This window comes from Paramisgurnus dabryanus, chromosome 6, assembly GCF_030506205.2.
Source record: "Paramisgurnus dabryanus chromosome 6, PD_genome_1.1, whole genome shotgun sequence".
Taxonomy (NCBI): domain Eukaryota; kingdom Metazoa; phylum Chordata; class Actinopteri; order Cypriniformes; family Cobitidae; genus Paramisgurnus; species Paramisgurnus dabryanus.
In genome coordinates this window covers 31,687,806-31,709,324 of record NC_133342.1, presented here as the reverse complement: position 1 = coordinate 31,709,324, position 21,519 = coordinate 31,687,806, and the positions used below count along the sequence as shown (strand labels likewise).

The 21,519-nt window shown below is 35.4% G+C and overlaps 1 protein-coding gene across 4 annotated transcripts in view; it reads right to left on the bottom strand.

The window, feature by feature from the left end:
- astn1 (astrotactin 1) overlaps positions 1 to 21,519 on the bottom strand; it is a 354,343-nt gene that overhangs the window by 209,598 nt on the left and 123,226 nt on the right. For all 4 annotated transcript variants that reach the window (XM_065276610.2, XM_065276608.2, XM_065276609.2 and 1 more), the window contains 4 exons: positions 19,916 to 20,062; positions 15,905 to 16,072; positions 4,227 to 4,311; positions 923 to 997 (listed from right to left, as the gene is read on the bottom strand). In XM_065276610.2, the coding sequence (XP_065132682.1) occupies positions 923 to 997; positions 4,227 to 4,311; positions 15,905 to 16,072; positions 19,916 to 20,062 (475 nt within the window). The remainder of the gene's footprint in view (positions 1 to 922; positions 998 to 4,226; positions 4,312 to 15,904; positions 16,073 to 19,915; positions 20,063 to 21,519) is intronic.

Here is a 21,519-nt window from a genome sequence, read left to right as displayed (position 1 = left end):
GAGGACACTATCCCTTAATACGTCACTTTACGTCATAATAAGGTGCTTGCACAAACAACTTATGAGGTCGCTATTTTTTGGAGGACAGTCTCAAAAGTAATTACAACTTTTTTCCATTTTCAGGTTTTTATTTGAACTGTGAAATAACCTCTTAAAGCTAAATAAAGTTATGCCAGCTTAACCAAAGAGACATGCACTGGTCTTTACACACTAGTTTGGCAAGTATTTTACACTTGTCAACACCTTGAATTGTTATTTCCTACATAACACTCATACTATAGCATACTGTATACTCTACTAAAAGTCCTTGGCCACCACAAGCTTTGTTGTTTCAGTAAAGTTGTAATCATAGCACCCATATTCATTTTCCATTCTCTTAACAAACTATACATACAAAATATGTATGTGCAACAAAATGGTTTCTTCAGGCAAAAGTCAGTATTTAGTGTGACCTCTCTTGGCACTTTAAGCACATATTAAACTCATTTGAGGAGACTGAAGTCCTGAAGTCATTAGATTAGAATTAGGATTTAATTTCATTTAGGTTCAAGTGAGCCTGCAGGTTCCTGCTATTGATCAAGAGGAGCACACACTTAATACTTCACACTTTATCTTATATAATTTCATTTTGTTCTTTAATACTGCATACAAATGACCTGTGTTTTCTAAATGTATTATAATAAAGAGAGAGAGAAATATTTTATATACAGTCATTGCAAAAGCAAACAAATCGGTGGCATGGCTTCCTAAGACTTCTGCACAATATATACTGCATATGGTAGATAATAGCATAGCTCCATATAGTTATATATTCAGCATCAAATATGTTAACTTTCACTTTCAGTGTGGACAAAAAAATTCTTGTTGCTATGAGATGGGGTTTAAGCACACATAAAATGTTCTGTCGACAATTATCTCTTACCTGAAAATACGATCTGATGGCTGTTCTCCCATCACCAAATCAAAGCCACGCTGGAAAATTGTATAAGGCCATGGGCTGCAAAACAAAGACAAATCCAGAGGCAAAATAAATTTATGACTAAAATAAAAACCTGTAGGTCACAGCACAGACGTTGTATTCATTACTGAACCTGTCCAGTCCTCGCTAAGCCACCTGACCTTTAAAATCACACGAAACATAGCCACCTTATAAAAGTGGGGAAAATATTGCAGAATTTATAAAGGCAACCCTCAGATCAAACCAATTGCGTGCCAAATTCGAACAGCAGCTGAGGTTTTCCCCCAACCGATGATGAATGTAAAAACTTTGACCTGACAGCAAACAGACGCAAGCGGGACTCAAAGTGTCTATTTACTTAAAGCTCCAGAAGCGCTGTGATCTGATGGAGATTAATACAGAGAGACAGTAGTGGGGACTCGGCTGCCGCTGTGCTGTAAGACAAGAGACAAAGAGCTGATGCCTCTCTAAGTAAGCTGTTACTCACAGCTAAAGAGCATTCGCTGTCTGCTTAGACCATTTAAAGCACAGATACTGTTGGCTAGTAGTACTGTGTCCAACAGTTTCCATCTGGAGTTCATATTACAGACATTTACGATCAACAGTTTAAGAAATGTTTTGCCACTTTGAAACTTTGAAAAGATTTTTGCGCTGGACTTTCTATCTTCTAGACTCAATTAAAAAATGTTCGCACTTTCACAGCATGGCACGCGGGGAACAAGCACACCCAGAGCTATTCCATTCCCCTAAGGCAGTCTTCCTGATTGTTCCAATTTGATTTCTAATTATCGGATCCATCTCACCAACCGTCATCACTCCCGTCTCCCACCCAATTAAAACGCCAAGGATTTCCTCACCTCCAAGTCTTAATCAAACCGCTCCGGAGCGACAGACTCGAACCCAGATGAGCATGTGAAACTCTCCTCCGGGAGGGTCTAATTAACTTCAAACATCTTAAATACAAGTCTTTGCGGGATTAAAAACTTTTTCTCGTTTCTGGATTGTTAGAACGGTTTCAGAGCAAAACCTCCTTTAATGGCACGCCAGCCACTCATATGTGTGTTTTATTCATGTGTATATTCATTTGTTTTGATAAAGTCACCATTTGGTTATGTAAGCTCATTTTTTAAACATCTATCCAGATACGACTTTGATCGTGAGAGGTGTAATAGCTTATTCCTCCATCTGAGGACAAAAACAATATTTCTAGAGCTAACAAAACTTTGATCATGTGGATTAGCATAGCATTATTAGTAATTATACTGTATTGTTACAGTATGAAAATACCCGACATGGCTTGAAGAACACAGATAAACTATGGTCGTTTCTCAATTCTAAGAATGCAAAGAATGGACTTGCATTCTCGTGGAGACCGGTTTTGCCAATGAACCTTGAAAGAACGAATGCTGTGTTCTTCAAGCCATGTCGGGTATTAAAAGGGGACATTTCACAAGACTTTTTTAAGATGTCAAATAAATCTCTTGTGTCCCCAGAGTACATATGTGAAGTTTTAGTTCAAAATACCATATATAGTAGTCAACATTTGAAGTGGATCAAAAACATTCACCAAATTTGTCCTAAAACAAGAACGGGTATTGGATATTGGTTTTAAGAAAACTTTTAGAAAAGGTTTTGATCCACTTCAAATGTTGACTAGTGTATATATCATTTATTATAGCATGTTAAATTTGTCACTTTGTAGGTGCAAAAATGTGTCGTGTTTTGGGTGTGTCCTTTAAAATGTAAATGAGTTGATCTCTGTACTAAATGGCTGTGCTGTGATTGGATAGTGTGCATTAAGGGGCAATATTATCCCCTTCTGATCACCAGGGCAGCCAAATTTTAATGATCTATATTTGCACATGCTTGTAGAGAATGGTTTACCAAAACTAAGTTACTGGGTTAATCTTTTTCACATTTTCTAGGTTCATAAAAGCACTGGGGACCCAATTATAGCACTTAAACATGAAAAAAGTCAGATGGTATCATGGTATGTCCCCTTTAAACTTAATTCAACATCACAACATACAATTGTATGTTTGCATTATTTATCAACATTATTTTTACTGCATGTTATACATAAAATAAAATAAAAATATGTAGGTACTGTGTATAATGTTGCAAATGCCTTCCCTTGATTATTTGTGCTTGGCCGATTTAAAACTATACATTTCAATGTAAATTTTAACAATGCATGCATTTCCACATTTTAATTCCTTAATGAAAATGTTTACAAGCAAATGTTTACTTTTACCAGGCCTCACACTAAAAATGTAAGTTATGAGCTATAACGATATCCGTTGTTTCTTCAACTTTGTTACTACATCAATAGCGTTACATGCCAAATAATGACTTTTTTAATGCCAAAATTCACCTTAAAGTAAATAGTTTGCATCTCTGGATTTCATAATTTAACACGAATCTCACTGTTCACATCTCACCTGTCATATTTCACATACATAACTGTTGGTATAACCCCATTATTGCTTTAATATACAAATTTATTTAGCAATTTACCTGTCTTTTCTAATATAAGCATATATTTTCTGTAAATAAGCTTTTAAACAATATGCATTGTAAAAGGTGCCTTACAAATATATGTGAACTGAATTTAATTAAGGGAATTTGTGCTTGGCTGTGGAATAGAACCTCCCTCCAACTTTCATTTGATTGGTTACAACTTGTTTTCAACTTTATTTACGTGATTGGTCAACATTTTGACATTGACGAGCGCTGTTAGACTGTTGCGGATACAGCACAAAACTGTGTTTTTGAAAAGTCCCGGTGCTCCAGATTGCCAGTGTGATTTCCATTCAAGCTTTTTGGTTATGCTATATTTTCTTCACGCTGGATTGTTATTTGGCATGAAATTTATTTTGGAAGTCTAAGACAGTGAGATGGACCTCAAAGAGTGTGTCTCACACCAAATACGTTACAGTTGGCAACCCTGTAACTATATCCAAACAGACAAGTATCTTACTGGTATTCTGAAATGCAAATAATAATAAAAAATATCCCGAGCTTTATAGTACTAATAATCTTTTTTCCAATGCCAGAGGAAGAACATAATGCAAACCAGCTAATTATTTCAAACAAGCCAATTTAATTTCCCTATAGCACATAACACCTGGCAGTCTATCAGCACTGGAGACATTTTTACTACAGCTGAACAGCATGACCAATCTCCGGATGATAGATTTTTGATTGCAGCAAGGCTGTGGTCCATTTATGTCTTTTTAATAAGAAACGTATAGTACACTGTACTTACCCCTGATTTGGGCCCCATTCATTGCGAATGCATAGATGCTTGTGAACAGGGTCCTTCATGTAGCCGTCAAAACAGAGACATTCTCCTAAAAGCAGACATAATGTGCATTTAAGTCCATTTCAAAGTAAAAAAGAATCATGCTGAGTAATTGCAATGTATTGGTCTTAAAAAAAGTATGTGGTAACTATGATTTCTGGCAGAGTGTTATTGTTTATGTAATGCAATGAATATTAATACTGTAAAAAATAAAATAAAAGTTCACACATAGTTTAACATCAACTCATTCCCTGCCAGCCTTTTTTTTTAAGTTACCCGCCAGCATTTTCGGTGATTTTCACAAAAGTTTCACAAAATGCCTTCCAGGAAAATGTTCTTCTAAAAAAAATAAACATACAAATATGAAAGAACAGACCCTCTGCTTTCAAACAAACAGTAGCCTAAACAAACAAAACGGGAAAAAAAAAACATTTTATCATATCTTTATTTTTTCTTCATAAACTCTTAAATATGGGTGTTTTTCTTCAGAAATATTTTTTTTTAGCAAAAACTGAAATAATTGCATTTTTATTTTAATTGGGTAAAAGCGATATTACAGGTTACCATAAAAACTCATCAGGAACACGTTTTTTTTTTCTATGCACTTGTTTTCTCTTTATTGACGAAATAATGCATCAATGGTGGGGATTGAGTTACGACATCATATTTGTCCCAAATTGTAACAATTAACATAGGCTGCTAACGCATGTTTTGCATGGGCACGTACGTTGTGCAATACCTCAGAGTTGTCATACACGCGACACTTCTCGCCCGGTGTGTGAACCCCTTTAAACAGTTTCAGGGGATTGTTCACATGCACCAAACTGACATCTTTCCCCACTAAAATGTGTTTCACGTTTTCAGCTTATTGCTCCATGAGAACCATATTATAGTATAAAAATACCACGGCAAGTAAAACAGAGTAATATAACTAAAAATAAAAAAACTGCTGCAGCTTTTATGCACTTGACAGACACTTTTATTCAAAGCATGTATTCTAGAACAATGCAAGTAACACCCCGTGTGAACATCCATAGAAAGCTTTTACAATCAAATGAAAAATAATGACATTTTAGTGGTGACTGAAATGTTACCTTTCATAATTGACAGTATTTACAATTACTGTTGCAACTGTGGCTTTCGGCAGAAACTATGGTTACCATTGTACATTTCTTTGTGAGCCAACGCTGGGTTGAAAATAACCCAGCATTTATTTTTTTATTTTTTTTTTGAGGGCAGAAAGGTATTTACACATTATTGTTAAGTAAATCATCACATATAGTACATACAGTATGTCTAATTGTTTCATTTCTAGTGCATTACATTCACACACAGCTTTTAAAACACTACATACAGAACTGTGCAAAAGTCTTAGACCACCATCACCAGACTTGTTGTTTTAGAAGTTTTAATGTCCATTATTTTTCAATCTATTTTATTATTTTCTAGAAAATACGGGAAATATGTGCAAAAAATAAAATAAAAACATTTCTGGACTAAATGTCTTCTTTAGGCATCTTTGGTGTTTAGTGTGACCTCTCTTGGCACTAAACACATCTTCAGCGTTTTTGAGCAGAATGAAGTTAAAAGAGTAATTTCTTTAAAATTAGAAATTAGGATTTAATTTTATTTCGGTTTAAGAGATCCTGCAGTTTCCTGCTATTGCTCAAGTGGAAGGGGAGTTTACCCTAAAAACTTGACACATTTTTATACAGTTTTTAATACTATATACACATTTTCTGGATGTATTCTATTAAAGAGACTGAGAAACAATTATTTATGAGCACTTTAACATTGCAAAAACAACAAATCTAATTGTGGCCCAAGACTTTTGCACAGTACTGTATGTTTAAATAATAATTGCTATTGTATGCTGGCATATCATAGGCTGTACCTACAGTATGTACTCTAAAGCTCTTTTTATGTTATTTAAATGACTATAAATTCAGCTACTTTAAGGTATTACATAAGAACCAAATTTTTATGTTGACACTGATATGGTGGACCTACAGGGACATGCTGTGCTGTAACGGCCGCTGTTCTGTGTGTTTAAGTCTATAGACATGCACAGCTAATTCCCTGTGTCAGCCATCCTCAGTAGTTATCGAGACTCAGACGGGTCCAGTCGCTGTGGGTTCGGCTGATCTGTGCTGTCAGGGTGTGCTGCAGCCATGTCGGTCGTGATTTGGGTTCATGGGATTGATGAGGTCACACCCCGATGAGGAGGAGCTTGTTGTGTTAGCAGCGTGTGATGAGCTCCATGCAAATAAAGAGGGAAGTTAGCTAACCGGAATGCGGGGAAACAAATGCGCCATGAAGAAAAGTGTGGATTAGTGCAAACAGATCCGTTGGCATATTTCCTCAGTGCAAAGCAGAGCTCATCAATATACTTGGACAATGTCACTGAATATGTGTCTCATGATATGTTTTTAATGCAATTTAATGACCTTGAATTCTGCATTAATGGATTGGAAAACCTGATGCTTTGATTAAAAATTTAGAATGGATTCCTGCGCTGTTGGCCAAAGACAATTGTACAGAATAGAGCAATATGTGCAAAATGTAAAAATTCCCAATATTTATCATTATAGAATATTGATCTATATCTGTTTATATTTTCCTAAGCCCCTATATACATACATGCATACATACATACATACATACATACATACATACATATATATCATATATATATATATATATATATATATATATACTTTTTGATACCAATATGAACCTCTGAGGTACAAATAGGAACTTTGCATACTTTTTAAATGGTACCACCACAGTTGACAGCTAGGAAACATTTTTTAATCATTTTAATTGGTTGTCAATGTTTTATAGTTAATCAGCTGGAAAAAAATGGTTTGAAGTGATCCTAACTATACCAATCGTCTCTATTGTAATTGTTAAAGTTGAGATCTTACATTTGGAATATTAATACTAATTATGAACAACTTGAAAAATGTCTCCTTTCTCTCTACGTATTTTTAAGGTTAGTCTATCTCGCTCATGGTAATACATTACATACAAACATGCAGTTTCATCATTATGGGCGGCAGTGGCTCAGTGGTTCATGTAGTTTGTCTACAAATCGTAAGGTTGGTTGGTCGTATGTGTGTGTGTCTATATATATATATATATATATATATATATATATATATATATATATATATATATATATATATATATATATATATATATATATATATATATATATATATATATATATATATATATATATACACACAAATAAATACATATTAAAAAGAAACCTTACATAGGTATTTAGTATTGACTCATTATATTGACATCTGATATATCAGTATGGTTAAAACCTTTAGTATAAAATTATTTTTTTCCATGGGAAGGTTGAAATTTGCATGGGATTGCTTCAGATATTGTTTAACACTGTTTAAAAAGTGATGTATTCATATTTAATTTCCTAGTTATTCTTAAAAGATTGATAATTTTGGTGGTTACAAATTGTTTCTAAAACTGCAGCTCGAGTCATTCACCTTTATGTGACAGAAACACTTAATTTGATATATTACCGACTACGAGTATATTTTGTCAGGCCAAAATTAATGCCACTAACAGTGCTATTATTTGCATAGTTAGCTGTTTCAGTTTAGCCAAAGTAATTTGTTAAACTCACATTAAAGTTGTACCACAGGTAATAATAATGTTTTCTAAATTCAAATTAGGTGCAGGGAGCTTTCAGGACTCTGGGTGGTAAATGACAATTTTGTCAGAAAACAACACGTACCCAGTGGCTGTATGAATGACTGATGACTAGGGGTCTCCAGCACTGCATGTGAAATACATTTAAATTTACATCTCAGTATACAGTATATGCAAAAGCAAGACTTGGTCTATAGGTAAGGCATGAGTCAGCCTGAAGCTTTCATATGCATTTAGTGTTAAACACAATCTGCAGCTAAGCACAAATCAAGGCGTGGCAGAATCGTTTTGCATCGTGTTTCTAATAAAAACCAAATGATTTGGCTTGCTTCCCCTTTAGTATTTATTTCGCTTAAGAAAAGCAAAATTAATTACTCGACATCAGCACAATAACTTCATCCAGTCAATTACAAACATTAACCTATTAAGAGGTAAAATATATGAGGATTTTAGTGCAAATAATGCAAATGCTGCTGACTCTCCAGGATATTTATGTTGTGTGTTGTAAAAAAATCACTACTATTGGCTTTAGACAGAGAGAGTGACTGCACAGAATTACTTATTAATGAAGTTTTTAAGTCCTGAGTAATTCTTCTCTCACCACAGCCCCGGAGAAAGCCGGTAGGGGATCCATTATTCAGTCAAATTAATGAAACGAAAGTGCAAGGATCAGGTGGTCTGCGACACAACACCATGTGCTCTTGTTTAATAAATGTCCCCTGAACTCAGATGATAGTTAAATAGAGGCGTCAGGAGATCAGATCGTTTCTCATCTCAGCCTCGCACAGACCATGATTCTTTTTTAAAGCATGCAGGACTACAGATACTGCCACGCCCCATCCCTGCCTTCATCGGTTTATATGTGTACTTTTTGATTGACCGTTGTACACTTTTCCGGGAATATGCTCTGCCATCTAATCTGCCCCCATACAAACCAAGGCTTTCATTAGGGATGCATCATGGAAAAAGCACAAAGCAATTATCGAAGCGTGGCAGTACCAAAGTCTCATCTTTTCAGGATTTCATTTGCGAGGAAAGCAGGCCAGGATTCCCAGCGGTCCAACTTGTAACTCATTTAGAGTTGGAAGATTCGGTTTTCAAAGCCCAGTGGAGATGCTTCTCGTTTGAATTATGGATGCAAACTCGAGGAACTTTTCAACAAACGATAACAACACTGGATTGATTCCTGCTGGAGAAGATTAAGATCTGTACATAAAGCAAACGCATTAATACCTCTGTACCTGGCGCATGCTGATTTGTCCGGGTAAAAGCTGTTAAACCTAAAAGATCAATCATTGCTTAAAAACTCATGTTGTAAATGAATATTAAAATTTATGATGCAACATGATAAAAATGTCCACCCACTGCATAAATATTATTGATCAACGTGGTTGATTTTTTTATCAATTTGCCAGTACAAAAAGCTAAAATTTGCTAATCTGACTCACTGACAAATAGGAAAAGGTGGCACATGACGAACGTCTGGAAGTTGTAAATTGTTTACATTTTCATCTGTCAGGCTCTTTCATCCAAAGCACATGGAAGTGAATGAAAGGTACACATTTATTTAAAGCTCTCATAATAACACAAACTGTTTCTGCTCATCTCATGTTAATGAGTAGTTTTACATCCTTCATATCTCCGAAGTGTCTTTACTCTCATCAGATTTATAAAAGACAGATCAGATTGTTTCAGGGAGGAGCGAGTCACGTGCAAGCAAAACACACAAACCCACTATCTCTGCATAACTTATGATTCACTATGTTCGTGTTATTTAAATAATATGCACTTATGTGCCGATGTCCAACATAACACAAAAGCAGTCTTATTTACAGCCTGCGACTCGTGACCCGGTTGGGACTTTCCATCAAAATCCAGCGTTAAACAAACACACAAGCAAAGCTCCGCTGCTATAAACAAACTATATCCATTGTGTCCATACTGTAAGGCTGGCTTACTTGGAAAGCAAAAACACACTTCTTCTTTCGTTCCACTGTGAGTCTTAATATAAAATAAAAGCTGTTGAGTGCAATTATGTCTGTGACTTCTACTTGAATGAACAACAATTGTCCCTTTCACACATACGGTCTTTACTGGTAATTTACTGGTAAACTGCAGTTAACAAATCATGTGTGAACAGAACCTTTCTGGTAAATCAGTGCTCCTAATTTACCAGTAAGACAGGTTGTAAGCTTACCAGTAATTTACCGGTAAGCGCTATGTGAGAATGTTTACGGACGTTTCCACACATGCGGTGCTTGAAAGTCGAGCACACCTGAAGTTTACGTCCACATTTCTTCACCAAAGTTGTTTAAAACATCTTACCACCTACTTGCCGAATTGCCGACGTCCTTAGCACGCCCTATGTGAAGCCTAATATGCAAAAAGTACTGTTGTTTAAAACGCCATCGGTTTGACGTCGCCTCATGCAATGTTGTTTGGTCATGAGCAACTTCGCGACTGTCAGAGTTTACCACAGACGTGAAAACAACAAAATACAGACCATGGATATGAACGACGTGGATTGTTTACAAATACAACGCTAAGCTCGCCGCGCGCCACAGGTACTTCCGTTTTCTATTTTGATACTGATGTGTGAATGATGTCTTACTGGTAAAAAGACGGAATGTCACTGCAACATAAACAACATAGGGTAATATGACAGAATTTTCTATTTTATTTTAATTTAATTTCAAAAACCTACATTTTCACAAAAGTTACACCTGGGGCGTACCCAAGGCTTTGAACTAGTGATTGGTCATTCGTGAACGAGCCGGCCATAAGAGCCGACTCTTTGTAACGACTCCCGTCAGCGAGAGCTAATCTTCATTCGCAGGTAGGGGCAGGACCTATTTGTATGTGGCACACGATGCGTCCAAGTGGTACAGGCCAGGTACACAAAGCGATAGAGAGAGGCGGGAGAGCAGGATTTAAATGTAAGCACGTTGGGGGAAGTGTAGGCATTTCCCATGAAGAAGAAGAAATTTAAATCATGAGTGAAAACTGAAAAATACTAATTTTGCCTTTATTTATTAGGTTTGTTTCAATTGTTTAATTAAAGTTTTATTATAACTTTAAATAATAGTAACTCTTTTTCTAACAAAAAAATCATAAAAATAAGGCTTTTATAAAAGCAATTGATACAAAAATTGCATTCCAACACACAAACCGTTCACAGTTGCTAAATTGGGCTAAAAAATTTGTCTCCCAGTGATACTAAATAAAGAGCCGGAGTCGGAGCCATAAGAGCCGGACTGCCCATCACTACTTTGAACCGGTTCACGGAACGAAAACCAGAAACTTTTGATGTTTTGCATGGAACAGAAACGAAACCAGAAACTTTAATAAAAGATTTGTTCCGGAACAGAAATGTTTATTTAAAATAATGGCAACCGGTTAATACCGTTATTTGTTCATTCTTTGACAAGATTTCTGTCTAATATGCCTCAGTGAAGTTCACTTCCGGTGGTCATTGACTCATCGGAGAAAAGAGAAGCTTGCCACCAGCAAGTAGCCTACTCAAGCCCAAGTCTCTAATGCTCAATCATAAGAAGTAAATATTGTAGGCTTTCTTAAGATGTTTGTTTTTTAATACTAATTAGTGGGGTAATGGATCGCAGGTGATCTGAACAGATCATGACTAACGGTTCGGCTCGACTGCGATTCGCGGATTAATACACAAATTTAATTAGGGTGAAAGTTGATCATTTGCACATTTAAAGGCTTGCAAAAATGTTAACACTTAAGTGATTTTAAACAATTTAACCACAACAATGTGCTTAAGCAATTGTCTTTACGCACAGATGCACATGTGGTTGAATTTGTCCGGTCCAACGCCAAACAAACATGATTGTCCCTATGCTCTTCAAAGATCAGAACTCTTAATGTATAAACTTGAGAGAGAGTTTCACTTTATGTGTGTGTGTGTGTTACACTCAACAAATGTAGGCATGTCAGAATTACAGTTATGCTGCTTACATAATGTAGCCTTTTTTTTTAATGTTTGATAAAGACTTAAGGAAAATTATGTAGACTGAAAATTTAAGTTTAATGTCCTTTTGGATCAGCCTACTTATGCCCCACAGTAAAACCAAACAGTAAAACTAACTTATAATAGAAAGTACCTGGTACTCAAAATGTGCCAAAACATCATTCATTCAACATCTATCATAGATTTAAGTTAATAGTAAATACTTTTTTGAGTTTTTACAACTACACACTGTAAAAAAATTCAGTAGAAATTGCAGCTGGGTTGCCGGTAATTTACCGTAGATTTACATTTATGTTATTTACTGGCAAGAGTTTGTTCAAAGTTAAATGAACATTAAAAATTTACAAGTCTTTATCTTTACAGAGTAAAACTAAAAAAACAGAATCAAGCAAAACATTCTGGGAAACAAAATCTGCAGCAAAAAACAGAAAAAGGTTGATGATGATTTCTGGTTCCCAGAATGCTTTGCATGAGGCTGTAATTGTATAGTTTTATTCTGTAAAGATAAAGACTTGTTAATATTTAAAATTTATTTAACTTTGAACAAAATCTTGCCAGTTAATAACATAAATGTAAATCTACGGTAAATTACCGGCAACCCAGCTGCAATAACATTGTAATTTCTACGGATTTTTTTTCTCAGAAAATCAAAGGTCCTTGATTGAAAGACCAGTTCTACTAAAACCACCCTCACAGTGACAGCACCGCTCAAAAAGGCTATAAAGCATCATAAAAGAGCCCACGTGACTTGCAAGTCTTCTGAAACCTCTGAAAAATTGTCCACCACTGTGTTGTATGGAAAAATAACAGCTTATGGGAATGAAATGATATAAATGAAATGAGTAAATAATTACATACTATATGTTTGATCCTAGCTCTGCCTAATTATGGTCCGGCCTAAAAATAAAAGAAAGCTCCAATCCAGGTCACTCAGGCTATATTAGCATGGCAAAGATTTATAGCTAAGCATTACTGCCCTCAATGTTCTCGCTCAATTTGGCACATTACTTAATACTCACTCAAGAGAGACACCTTTTTGCAAGTGAAACGACAGATGAATCAAAGCTAAGCCGCTCTTTCCTCTCTTCTGCTCTTTTAAAGATGCTACATTACAACTGCAGTTGGTTGAACACATTGATTTTACTCCGCAGACGGGACGGACACTCATTCAGCTGGGCGGATGGGTGGAATAAGAGATTAGTGCTTTATTAATAAAACATTTTAACCGCAAACAGCAGCTGAAAAATGTCGGTGTGACACTGACACATGACCATGCTACTAAACTGCTGCAGTTTCAGAGAAGCTTCTTTTTAGGAGTAACCAAAACTTTACAGTCTAAAATAGAGATTTTTACCTCTCAAAATGCTGACGTACACTGTCAGAGAAAAGTGCGTAAACATTTAGCCAAAAAGGAAACTACTCTTATTCCGGCTTTATTTCAGCTGTCAGTGCAAATGTAACTCTTTCACAAGTTACAGTATCTTGTTAAGTAAGAGAAAACACTTTCCAACCAATTACAAGTTTTTACGTCAATCCATATTTCAGCTATTATCCACTACATGCTGCTCTTACCCAACGTATAAAACTGAAGAATCCACCGATCAAAAAAACAATACAATAATGGGTATTTTTTGAACATCGTTCTGAATCTTGTTAGGGTTGTGAACAGATGAACTCAATCGCAGACGACTGTGGGGTTAACAAAAGACTTTAACAAGACAACAAAACAAAGCACACGTGGGGGCGAAACAGCATTAGAGATTAGACTTACAACTTGACACATAGACTAGACTAGTGATGGGCTATTTCGAAGCACGCTTCATTAGGCTACGAAACATTTACGAATCTTTTTTTTTTAATCATTGGTTCGGAGCTTATTTCAAACTGGCCAAAGTCACGTGATTTTAGCAAAAGAGACTTCATTACGTCATAACTGTTTCGAAACGTTTCGAAAATCCTACGATTCACCACTAGGGGGAGTTGATCACAAATTACCAGTGTAGGTGAACTCGGGTCAGTTTTATTGTAAAAGTTTATAAAACATTCATTCTTCTGACTAATAACACTACAATTTTGTCTACTTTTTGTTTATAGACAGATTTAATGACAAAAATTTACATCGTTAAAAAAAATTCGTTACATCGTTACAAAAATTCACAATGTCTTATTATGACAAAAAATTACATCGTTAAAATGACAAAAATTTACATAGTTAAAAAGGTAGTTTGTTTCAATGATTTGTGTACCATTAATACAACTAAAAACTCAATGTCTTAATTAAATTAAGTAATTTATTTTTCTTAAAAACATATTTTTAGAACAATCTTGCTATTATTTTGTATTATTATCTTGTTGCTTTTACACTATTTTGACCAGCAGGTGTCAACGGCGTGTATGGTGTTTCGAACGCTTCGAAAAACTGAATCCATTTACGAAGCAATTGGTTCAATTGATTCAAAGCTTCGAAACGCTTTGTTTCTCCCATCACTAGACTAGACTAGACTCTTGATTTGAATAATACACAACTTGAAACACTCCTACAAAACAAACCTACAAAGTACACAAGGGCATTATATTACAAAAACTAAACAAGATAACAAGGTGAAAACAGGTGAGGGAAATAAATTAATGATTAATAATACCGACCGCATACGTCATGGAGGTTCTCACATTCAAGTTAAAATACATTAGAAAATTTAGATTTATTTCTTTTTAGACATACAATCATTGTTGTTTCATTCTTACCTTGAAATGTAACAATTGCTTTTCTGAAAATGAACCCGAAATATTAAACCTTGATGACGTATGCGGTCGACCAACGCGACTTCCGGAGAACGCACCCGAAATCCTGTTCGGCAGAACTGGCATACATGGCCACCCTAGTCAGAACCCTGCCATCATGACCAGATATAAATAATAAACAAGACTTTTGGCAGGATCCTGACAAATCTTTTGCTCACAATTTTATGTTTTTGAAGAAACCTGCCCATATTTGAGAGATGATAAACCTCTTGAGAGCATATGTTAAATAATAAAAAATGCTGACGCTGGCTGGCAACTTTTTAAAAAACGCTGGTGGGGAAAGAGTTAATAGACATATAACCATAACACAAAAATAAATAAAATATTGAATAAACACCTTGTAATAACTGTTGAGTGAGCTTACATGACGGAATATCATATATCTCACAAGTTATTTTGGCAAACCAAATTCAAGTTTTATTTCGTCTAAGTGGGTTACTCATAGCCAGACTATATCTGGTCTAGAGTTAACCTAGATGGTGACATGACGGATATTGCTTGCAGGGAAGTTTGGAACAATGTGAGGATGACTTTTATGAGAGTTTTATAGGTGAAATATCAAGTATCTTCCTCAAAGTGAGATGCTCCCTCGAAGATGTGTGTGCACATGGCCACATGGTTCTGATATTGCTTCTGATATTTTTCTGCATAGACCCGAAAAACAATCCATACAGAGATCAAAAATATGTGGAGAAAAGCTAAAGGAGGGCCAGAACATGAACAGACATTTTAACTGTTCATCTGAGTGTATCTGCACACACATTGATTTTTAGTATAGGACTGAAGCTGTGAGAAATCCTGTGTGTGGAAAACACAGCACTGATTACGTCCAAAACCACATTCTGGAACAGCGGGTATTTTTCAGTTTTCCAGCACCAAAAATAATGTATCCAAACACACAGAAGCACACAGAGGCAGTGCAGTATTATTTTCAATCACATTTCTTTCTTATCTCAAAATCTTGAAGTTTTTTGTTTTAGGTTTGTCTTGGGAAATCAAGGTAGAAAATAGCAGTGTGGATATAAACACGCCTAGGCTCATACATACCGGAACATATGATTATTAAATATCATGGCAAATGTACTCTCATACATTCTATACAATCGTTGCAGAACGTCTATGTAAGCACCGTGAAGTACAAAATCATGTTATAGTGTCACTTTACCTGTATCTGGGTCACACTGGTGCTCACAGGGGTCCAAAAGGCGACGACCACACAGATCATTTACCCAAGGCCCGCTGGCGTTCTGCTGGTAGTACAGCAGCACCTGAGCTGGATTCAGCCAATCAGATGCGTCCAGCTGGCTGCCTTGCAGAAGAACGAATCTGGAGCCTGTAAGTGAAACAATAAGGAAAATCAACGGGAAAAAAATGCTATGTGTTATATACATCAAACACATTTGAGAACTCCATCACACAACAGAAATTATTCAATTTTGTAATACCACAAAAAAAAAAACATCCAGACAAAGGTTCTTAGAAAAAAACATTTCTTTTATAAATGATTGTAACTCCAAGAACCTTATTTACTACAAAGAAGCTTTTGTAAAACAGAAATGTTCTTCAGATTGGGTTCTTTCTGCCCATTCTGTCTTAATAAATTAATGGTAAACGAACTTGGCTTGCTGTTCTCGAAGGAGATCAAACCCGAGGCCTTTAGGGATCCTGGGCCTTATAATTTTTATGATGGTTAATATTGATATTTATCAGCACAGTACATTGATGTTCATGCATACAACTGATTTAATAAGGCTTCCTGCAAAGTTTCAAGATGGTCACAAGACATGTGCAATTTTCCTTTGGGGGTCAGTTAAACACTTCAAATACAAAGTGCTTTTACATCCATGAATTGTAACTGTGCAATTATTATCACAGTTAAGATACAATGACTCATCTCTTGTTGAAACCGACAGTACTGTAGCATACTGCTGTTTAATGGACTAATGACACTTGAGACCGGATTTATTGAGAACTGCACTTTTCTTGGAGATACCCATCAGGACCCCATTAAGAGAGCAAAGACATCACAGACCAGCTTTTATGCAAAGTTCAAAATATATAGCAATCAAATTCGCCCATATAGTGCTCTTCAAAACAGCCATTACATTTCAACCAGAAAAGCAAGATAAAAATGTGCAATCTTTAACAAGCCAATAGGATCACAGTAACAGGTATATGAAAATGTGAAAATGCAATTCATATTTAAGAATAAACCGTACACCTTGAGGTCATATTAAAGCTCATATGGGAGCCGAATATAGCTAGCAATCCAAAAACTGTCCAATATTTCAATAAGTGCAATTCCTCACAAGATACAGAAAAAGGAAATCTGTAAAAATCACATTTTTATCAGATCAGCGTTGACATTAAATGTTATCCCGTGATACTGTAAGACAGTTATAGACACATCTTAAATTGATCTGAGGTTTCCGATTCAAAAGTTCCTATTTTCTGATTCTGCCCACTTAGACGTCTGTTTGAATGTTAATCTACCCTAAAGCAGCAGACCACATAAAGCACAGCTCCACAAAAAAGACAAAATGACAGATGAGAAAAGCCAGTCACAATTCATCATATCGCCCAACGTATAGAAATGATGCTTGAATGTCCCAATGAGCTGAAAGAAACAAAGAGAGTGAGTGTGCGTGCGTGCGTGCGTGCGTGTGTGTGTGTGTGTGTGTGTGAGAGAGAGAGAGAGATTGCAGTCTCAGACTGCAGGTGCACCATTAAAATTCAATGACAGGCTCATCCAACACAAACTTAGGCCCAAAACACAAACCAAAAAAAAAAAAAACACTCTTGGGAAATAGGACTAGTTGTTGTGTACAATGTTGCTATCTTTGTAAGTGTGTGTCTTTAGGTGTATGAAAGATTAAGACTACAGTGAGGATGTTGTGTCATTTCCGAATGTGGTATTTCACTACAAAACCCTATTCAGTATCCTAGAACTAAATGTGCCAGTATAGCACTGTAAGTATTGCAGCGTGCTGTTAGTATTTAAATTAAATCATTATCATTCATTTCAGCAGGATTTTTTATGTAAATCGGGCTCATTATACAGTAGATTTCCTATTCACATAACTTGTGCCAATTGCTTGGTGCAATTACTGGTGTGCTTTTACTGGCAAAGCGGGTGGTAAACAGAATTATATTTATGTTTGCTTACATATTTCTATTGATCTTGGCACCGGTTATTCATCAAATGCTGATGAATTGAGGAAAAAGAGATTTATAATTAAATGTGTGGCAAACTTTTACCATTTTAAGGAGCAAAGTCAGGTGCTTGAATCGCAGTGGTAGAGCAAAGCTGCACATTTGCAGTAAAGTAAGAAAGATCACGACAGCCCGCTGCATAGAATGGAGAACCAGACTGCAAGACGGAGAACTGCAGTGCGCAAATCACGCTCCGCAATGATTTTGTGTTTGCATGTTATTCATTTGCATGAATCGGGGATGCTAAAGGGTCATTCTACAAAAAAGGCATGTCCCTTGCTTTTGCAGGCCCCTTAATTATTTATTTGACCCAATAATCCCATAATTATATATATTGAATAAATATAGACTGTCCTAAAAATGATGAGGGAGTTTATTTATTTAAATTTATTTTTTTCCTTTTTTTTTCCTTTTTTTTTAAATGTCTGGTCCTGAAAATTGCCCTGTCCCTTTGATCATGCATGGAAGTTGAACTGTGTACTTATTATTTAAAACCATATTTTTATAAAACAAATCTAATTTACATTTAACTTTAACCTTGTATGAATTTACTACAACACTGAAATGGTAAAAATACACTATTAAAATAAATAATATCAAATAAAGATTTGTCCCTCAAATTTATGTCATTGGTGTTACCCTACCCAAAGCACTTTTATTTTGAAACAATGCATCAGCTCTTTGAAGTTTTTCTTGGGTCAAGAGGACAGTGGAAGAAGTGCAGTGGAGAAAGGCAAAAGGTTTGTGAGATGTCTCGCCTTATTTGTCTAAAATATCGTGATATATCTAAGAATTTTGAGATAAGATTTTTTGAAAGTCATTTCTGTTACTCTTTTTTATAGCAGGGAGTGTTAAGACCTTTACATAAAAATACATAATACTGAATAAGTATGTGATTGTTACATCTCTGATGAAATAGCACATGGCTAATGGCAGCCATTTTGTTAAAATGTTCGTTTTTTTCTGTAAATTGTCATTGGTGTTACCGTCATTGGTGTTACTTCTCTAATGAGTACTTCTTAAGCACTATTCCTTTAACTGGCCAACATAAAAAAAAAAAAAAAAAAAACAAGATGGAAAAATGTTTAAGTTTATATGTTTTATCATATTCATTATCTATCATTATATTCTAATTTTGTCATTGGTGTTATTGTGTCATTGGTGTTAAGCCAAGTTTTGGTGTTATGAATGTATTTTCTTGTACTTTCTAGTAATATTTTGTTGTTGATATGGGATGTAAGACATTGTTGATATTTCAGTCTTTGCATCAAAGCCTTTTTGGTTGAATATTTTTGTTGGTTTTAAAGAAAAAAGTCAAACTGAGAATCAAATAATTTCATACACTGCTGGGTAAAGATGAAGAATTTAATTAAACAAATATTAATAATCAATTATTTTTATTGCTGTTATCATTCCTCTACTCAACCTTTAAGTAAATACACAAGCTGTAATGAGAAAAAAAAATTATGGTAAACATTAATGATGTTTAAATCACAGGTAACACCAATGACAAATAAATGGATTCTTTATTAAAATGTATTAAAAAGTTAAAAATAGTTTAAGCTACCCGTATTGCGGATTCATAGATTTGACAAGTTAAGTTTTGGATATGTTGAAAGAAGTTCATTTAAGCAGATTTCCATCACCCGAATTCCACCTTTTCTGTAGAATGACTCTAAAACAAAATGCAGTTCATTGTTCGATTCATTCTGCATCTCTAAATACTGCTTGATTCCATCTCCACCTAAATGTTTGCATTCCACTATAAACAAAGGTGGAGTCACTGTGGCATTTGATAAGGGTGATGAGATCACGGTGAACGTGAGTTCATCAAGTAAACTGTAAAGCATCATCGTTGGTCCCAAAACCATTTCAATCAAGCCACCAGACTACAGGCATAGGTTAAAGGTCAGTATTGGATTTAGGTTGAAGGCTGGCCTATGTGCTTGAGTACCATTCTTACCGTCTGCAATGAGATGCTCAGGGACATGAAGAATGACTCGGACATTGAGGCTGCAGGAGAGGTGAGATGTGCAGACGAGTCCGATCACACAGCTGACCACGCTGATCAAAGTCAAGGTGGTTTTGTTGATGGGGCTACGTGGTGAACCTGAGGGAGAAAAGAGAAAGCGAGAGAAAACAATAAGAGTGATGCTGTGAGGTGGTGAAGTTCACAGTTTTATGTGCACCTCTGTGCTCAGGGGAAGCAGTTGAAAAAACAGCACACATCAGGGTTGGTGGTCCATGAAAGGGACTCTGGATCAAACCAGTCTAACAGACTCGGACACGAACAGAGCGCTGGAGAGATAACGGTTTGGTGTTTGAAGGCTGCTACTTTGTCAACTGAATTTTTGCAAATGGCAAAAAAATATAATAATGGGGGAAAAGTTGTTTTATCCACAAACTGGTTTGGTGCAGTGCTTGTTTTGACTGCTAGTTGTGTAAAAATATTATAACACTAGAAATGTCAATCATTTAGTGTCACTTTTAATGTAATATTAACACTGTTAAACATATTTAAAAGCATGTCTTTATGTGTCATCTTTAACAGCCCTAAACACACAAACACACGGATACATTTATTGTATACATCTATTCACAGACGTATGAGGTAACAATACTGATGATTGGATATTCATGACATCCCTCCACTTTGCTAGTCATTGCTTTTTACCACAGTGACATTTAAAACTCAATAACATCTCTGATTCACATAGACTATTAGCATGCAGAGGTTTGGCAAAAAAAGAAATGATTAACATATAAAATGAATTTAGATATGCACGATATAACGATAAAGGTCACAATGGACTTGGCATGAATACATCAGCAACAATATATGCAGTACAATTTGACCCGAAAAATCACTCCCATAGAGGAGTATAAACACTGTGTTATGTCACAATACATTGCATACAAAAAGATGGATTCTTATTCAACAATTTAAAAGCAGAGATACATGAGATCACATCATCTTAAGCATGAATGTTGGCTGAGATGGCTCACAAAACACTGACTTACAAGCAAATGAAATGAAACACTTACAAAAACAACATTGGCACACACATGATAGAATGATGCATAAAACGTAATTGAGTATTCATCACTCATCTATTGATTTTTTTGTGTTTTGTTTTGGGAATTGTTGCATTCGCCAATTTGACACATAGGTGAACACTATTGTTAGCTGCAGAGTGAATCACACCACACTGACTCATTAAACCAAAACCATTATTAAATTATTCATTTTGGACAAAAAATATAAGGCAGCTTTTTGTGCCTAGCAGAAGAGAGGTTACACTTTTATACTGCATACATTAGTTTTGTTAACCGAATAAAATAATTTTCGCCACTTGTCCAATTTACACATATTAGACAAGTTAATACAACACTGAATTTCATTATGCTGAATCAACTAACCTGATTCATTCAAGTCGGGATTATGTAAATGTTTTATGTTGTTAGAATATAATTGTGCAAACACATTTTATTATTATTATTATTACATGACTATTACTCTAAACTTGAAAAAAAAAGCATTTGAAATAAGTGACTTTCACAGAATGA